The sequence below is a fragment of the Pyxicephalus adspersus genome, chromosome 11, assembly GCF_032062135.1.
Source record: "Pyxicephalus adspersus chromosome 11, UCB_Pads_2.0, whole genome shotgun sequence".
Classification (NCBI taxonomy): Eukaryota; Metazoa; Chordata; class Amphibia; order Anura; family Pyxicephalidae; genus Pyxicephalus; species Pyxicephalus adspersus.
The window spans coordinates 29411413-29417208 of NC_092868.1; the positions used below are offsets into that span (position 1 = coordinate 29411413).

At 36.6% G+C, this 5796-nt stretch overlaps 1 protein-coding gene across 1 annotated transcript; it reads right to left on the bottom strand.

Moving 5' to 3' along the window:
- Nucleotides 1–1722: 1722 nt before the first annotated feature.
- LOC140340300 (low affinity immunoglobulin gamma Fc region receptor III-A-like) lies at nt 1723–5436 on the bottom strand. The gene is made up of 4 exons (XM_072425359.1): nt 5304–5436; nt 4241–4261; nt 3071–3328; nt 1723–2238 (listed from the first exon to the last, which is right to left on the bottom strand). The coding sequence occupies exons 1-4, from the start codon at nt 5332–5334 to the stop codon at nt 1970–1972; spliced, it is 579 nt and encodes a 192-aa protein (XP_072281460.1). The 5' UTR covers nt 5335–5436; the 3' UTR covers nt 1723–1969.
- Nucleotides 5437–5796: the final 360 nt, after the last annotated feature.

Below are 5796 nucleotides of genomic sequence, written 5' to 3' on the forward strand. Positions count from 1 at the left end.
CCGAACCCATTAGAGAACCAGGTGAAAATATTAGTGCGTGAGGAGAAATGAGTTAAGTAAAAAATTGTATACAGGCAGATAAGTTATTTTAATACAGAAAAAAGAACATAGCATGTCCCTTCTGTATGTTGTTGGGTGTCAACAAAACAAATAATTTTTCTTACTGGACAAGGATCAGAAGAAAAGCCACCATAAACACAAGTAGAAGTTTGCTTGGCTCTATAGTAAAAAAAGAACACAAAAAGCACTATCTGTTGTTATTTGTTTGCAAATGCAGTACATAGCTACAATACATTGCACAACATGCTATTCCCTAAATGCCCTGAGTACAGAAAAATAAATCATCTTATGTTCCAATGATCTAATGTTATGGAGTAACACAGAATGACATGCAGGGAAATTAAAGATCACGGATCTCTTGGTTAGTAAAATTCAGTAGGTACTCTTCATTTACCTGTAACAGAAAAGCTCACCAGATCTGTGTGCTTATAATAAATTAAATTGTGGTAGACTTGCTTTATACATCTGTATCTCCTAGCAGATTTTATAAATATATTTTCAATAAACATGTACAATGAGCAGTGCATGCACATTTAAGTGTACAATTCAGGCATAACTGGCTGCTGTGAATGAATAAACTCCTGTGTACATCATTTTGGTGTGGAAAATCAAGATGGTTGAAGATCCTGAACCCATTAGAGAACCAGGTGAAAATATTAGTGCGTGAGGAGAAATGAGTTAAGTAAAAAATTGTATACAGACAGATAAGTTATTTTTAATACAGAAAAAAGAACACAGCATGTCCCTTCTGTTTGTTGTTGGGTGTTAACAAAACAAATAATTTTTCTTACTAGACAAGGATCAGAAGAAAAGCCACCATAAACACAAGTAGTAGAAGTTTGCTTGGCTCTATAGTAAAAAAACCCCCACAAAAGCACTATCTGTTGTTATTTGTTTGCAAATGCAGTACATAGCTACAATACATTGCACAACATGCTATTCCCTAAATGCCCTGAGTACAGAAAAATAAATCATCTTATGTTCCAATGATCTAATGTTATGGAGTAACACAGAATGACATGCAGGGAAATTAAAGATCACGGATCTCTTGGTTAGTAAATACAGTAGGTACTCTTCATTTACCTGTAACAGAAAAGCTCACCAGATCTGTATGCTTATAATAAATTAAATTGTGGTAGACTTGCTTTATACATCTGTATCTCCAAACAGATTTTATGAATATATTTTCAATAAACATGTACAATGAGCAGTGCATGCACATTTAAGTGTACAATCCAGGCATAACTGGCTGCTGTGAATGAATAAACTCCCGTGTACATCATTTTGGTGTGGAAAATCAAGATGGTTGAAGATCCTGAACCCATTAGAGAACCAGGTGAAAATATTAGTGCGTGAGGAGAAATTAGTTAAGTAAAAAATTGTATACAGGCAGATAAGTTAATTTTAATACAGAAAAAAGAACATAGCATGTCCCTTCTGTTTGTTGTTGGGTGTTAACAAAACAAATAATTTTTCTTACTGGACAAGGATCAGAAGAAAAGCCACCATAAACACAAGTAGTAGGAGTTTGCTTGGCTCTATAGTAAAAAAAACACTATCTGTTGTTATTTGTTTGCAAATGCAGTACATAGCTACAATACATTGCACAACATGCTATTCCCTAAATGCCCTGAGTACAGAAAAATGCCCCTGGGTGGTCAGTATCATCAGAAAAATGGCTTCCTGTATAGTCATCAGATCTCCAAACCTCACAGAGAAGGGCTGAAAACTAAGGACCCACTGAACTAACTGCTTCTCTTTCTATACACGTTAATAGGAATACAAATGCAGCTTGAAGAAGCTATGAAATAAATCATCTTATGTTCCAATGTTATGGAGTAACACAGAATAACATGCAGGGAAATTAAAGATCACGGATCTCTTGGTTAGTAAATTCAGTAGGTACTCTTCATTTACCTGTAACAGAAAAGCTCACCAGATCTGTGTGCTTATAATAAATTAAATTGTGGTAGACTTGCTTTTTACATCTGTATCTCCAAACAGATTTTATGAATATATTTTCAATAAACAGCTCAGATTCAGGACCCCAGTCTTGAATGACATCATTCTCCTTGAAAAATATAGTCTGTTTGGCAGCAAATCCAGGATGGTGGCTACATCTCAGTATGATGTTGTCCCCTTCAAAAATATACAGAGGAGCCTGGAGGATGACATAACCTAAAAGGAGATTAAAAAAAATTAAAGTTTTGTGTCAAACTACATAAACACGCTACATAATTGTAATGTAAAACAAATAAGCAAAGACATATTGTTAGGTATTGATAAAAAAAAGAACAGTGTCAAAAGTTAAGAATTCACAATGACTCTTGATTGCAACAATCTATACATCTGGACAGATTTGTTCTGCCAGTTATTATTGGTCATCCTCATCCTCCGTGTACAGATTAACAACCAACCATCATACACACAACCATACATACCCGGCCAGTAGCTGTAGGCTGGGCTGGATGACATGTTATAATGTGATTGAGCTTTCAATTATCATTTATACATTGAATACAGTGGTGTGCTGAGCTCTACAAATGATCATGTCCTTGTCATATGTATACAATTGTGGGTTTGCACATTTTTCACCATCAAGAATCATCTTGAATGACAGTTCAAACTGGAGTTCCACCAATGTTTTATTTTTTTTAAAGGATGCGCAAGAGGATTTTATGTCTAATAAAGGTACCGTATTTAATATCCCTTTTATTGACTGTTCTCAGTCATTACATTTACTGCATAGCGGTAACAAAGAATATATATTTTTAGGATCTCTTGCAGCAAGTTTGCTCTAACATTTACAATGCTGCTGAATGGGAGTGCAACTTCTTGTTAAATATTATGCTCTGTTCAATTTCACTCCCTACTTTTTACAGCTCCCTGCAAATCTGTCCAGCCCTTTAATGAAGTAACTTTGTGTAACATTCATGGTTAACCCTAGAGATGCTCAGACTGCGTTCTTGCTAAGAGAAATTAGTCAGTCCACAGCCTATTTTTAACTCACCGTTTTGCACATCCAGACTGACAGAGTCACTTTTGTCACTGATACTTGTCTGACATTGATATCTTCCACTGTGTGAGCTCTGGGCTTCTGGAATTGTATAGCTCTTCCCCGTATGTACCCATTCACCTTCCTTGTACCAGAGATAGGTCTCGTCTACTTTTCTTGTAGACTTCACATAACAGGTCATTATTATAGGCTCTCCTGCAAAGATCTTGTTCCATTCTGGAGTGAAGATCACCACAGGCCTTACATCAGCTCCTGCAAAAAAAAGATTAACTTCGAAAACAACGGGCAGATTCTGGGACTTTTCAGGCCAGATCAATTCCAAGATTAAAAATTTATAAAAACCTTTATATGAATATGAAGTATCAACAAACAGTATTACCTGTCAAAAAAATGTGGGGTGAGCAATATCCCCTGTACAAAACACCACAAATTGAATGCAATTTTCCGACGCGTTTCGCAGAAAAGAGTGCTTCTTCGGCACAGATCAGGTGATTTTACAAAGATGCCTACATCTATCCAAACATCTCTTTCATGTTGAGGTATTGAAAAAATCGAGCAATAGGAGGGCAACAAGGTACAGAACAGCTCCAATAAACTCCCGCATATCCAAGGAAGGGAAGACCCCCCCCACAGTCGGATGACCTATGCCTGCACAATTGAGCAGTGCTGGGCATAGTAACACCTGCAGTGTCTCCTCTGGCTCCTGTCTCCACAACGGATTTTTCCTTTTTTATCTTTTCTTGGTCTTGCAAGCTTTGAGAAATAGGCTCCCATAGATCATAGGACTGTGAGTCTTTTTCTATGTGTGTGTGTGTGTGTGTGGGGGGGGGGGGGGGGGGTTCCTTCCTTGGATATGCAGGAGTTTTTTGGAGCTGTTCTGAACCTTGCCACTTTCAATTTCTCCAGCATTTAAAACTTCCCAGAGTGTCAGATGCCTGGGTCTCTTACACTTAGTGGTTTCATCCTACATCCCCCATGTTGCTACAGGACATGGCCGCACTGACATGGTGTTCATGGTGATCCAGATTAAAACACTGAACCTTACCTCTTCAAAAAATATATATTTATAAATAATATTATAAAAACTATATATACACACACATCACAATATTTCAATATACAATACAAGGCTTTAAATGTTAAACTTTTAACAACTTAACTTACCAACCAATTCCCAAGTAGCCCCTACAAAACAGAATATAGGAAGTGTGATTAGAATTTTGTATTTGACATTTCCTACGTTTCCCCCCTATTTTATGTACTAATTTTTGTATGGAGGCTCCTCTGACAGTCATACTCTCTGAAATGTCCTAATTTTAGGGATATAGATAAGTGGGTATTGGAAACTAAAAACACTTGATATGTCAGTGGTCTTTCATTCAGAGCACTAAGGAGATGGTGCAGATGTGGAAGGTAAAGTCTAGCACCATAAAGTCCCTACTAGTTGCCAGTAAGTTTAGTCTAGTGTGTCTCATTCAGTACAAGTTATAGTAATGTAAGGACATAGAATATAAATAAGCATTATAATGTAATAGCTAGTCCTAGTTTAAATACCCCGTACTCATGACCCAATCCGCTGGTAATATAGATTGGAGCATCAAATAGTCAATCTTTGTCTGCTATTCTTTTCTTATCTACTGTATATCAGTTAGTTGTAGGTGAGCAGGTAGGGTACAGTCTGTGTATCATAGGTCTGTAGTATGTAAAGTAAACTATAGGATATATTCAGTGAGCACATTTCATTTAGATGCAAGCAGCACCCACATGCCTGCTCTAATACTGTATATACCTAATAATGTAATACATTTTAGCATCTGTCTATCAGTTTGAATTTTCTCTAATAATGATTAACTGTTCATATAAAATTTCAGCCATAAGCCAACGTCCATCATTTTTATCCAGGCAAACCAAACTGAAGGACCTGGACTGAGGGGTAAATTAGAAATCCCTAATCACTGTGTAGAACTACTAAACTAAAAGTAAAGCTCTATGTATAATAAAAAGAATTACTGTCCCCGTGTGCTTCTATAACAACATACAAAGTACTTAAAAACCTGATAAGACTATTTCTTTTACTTTTTTATCTTTACTATAGTTTTCTTTAAAATGACATAGCTGAACATCCATAACTGGTATTGCCTGTGGTATAGAATAAGACAACATTTCTGGTTTGTATATTATTCCCTAATCACTGCACATAAAATGGAAAGAACAGAATTATACTTACAGACAAGGGCCATCATCACTGCAACATACATGGCAGCACCTTAATCAAGACCTAAAATGGTGCTGATAATATTGGGGAAGGGATTTCTAAAGACAAATAGAACACAACAACCTTGTTTGTTTTTGAGGCAAAGGTTGCTGAGCAAATTTTGAGAATAGAAACTGGAACAACTACCACACTGCTGTTTACACTTTACCAGCTTAGTAGATAAAAATAGGTAAAATACTAAATGGTGATTCTGACAAATATGGCCACATAACAGCAACATTCAAACAGTGTGAATATAGGAATGCTATACCAAGGACAACAATGTAAAATACTGCAGCTTTTTAGTCCAGTGTTCAATTCAGAAATTCCTTATGCTGGATGGGAAGAAATTGTAGGTGAGTGGCAGCCCCTGTATTGTGACCCAACTCTTCAGTAACCACCCAAAAACACAAAAATAGTGGGCTGGTTCTTGAAAAGTGCCGGGTGGTGCGCCAAGCTAAAAGGG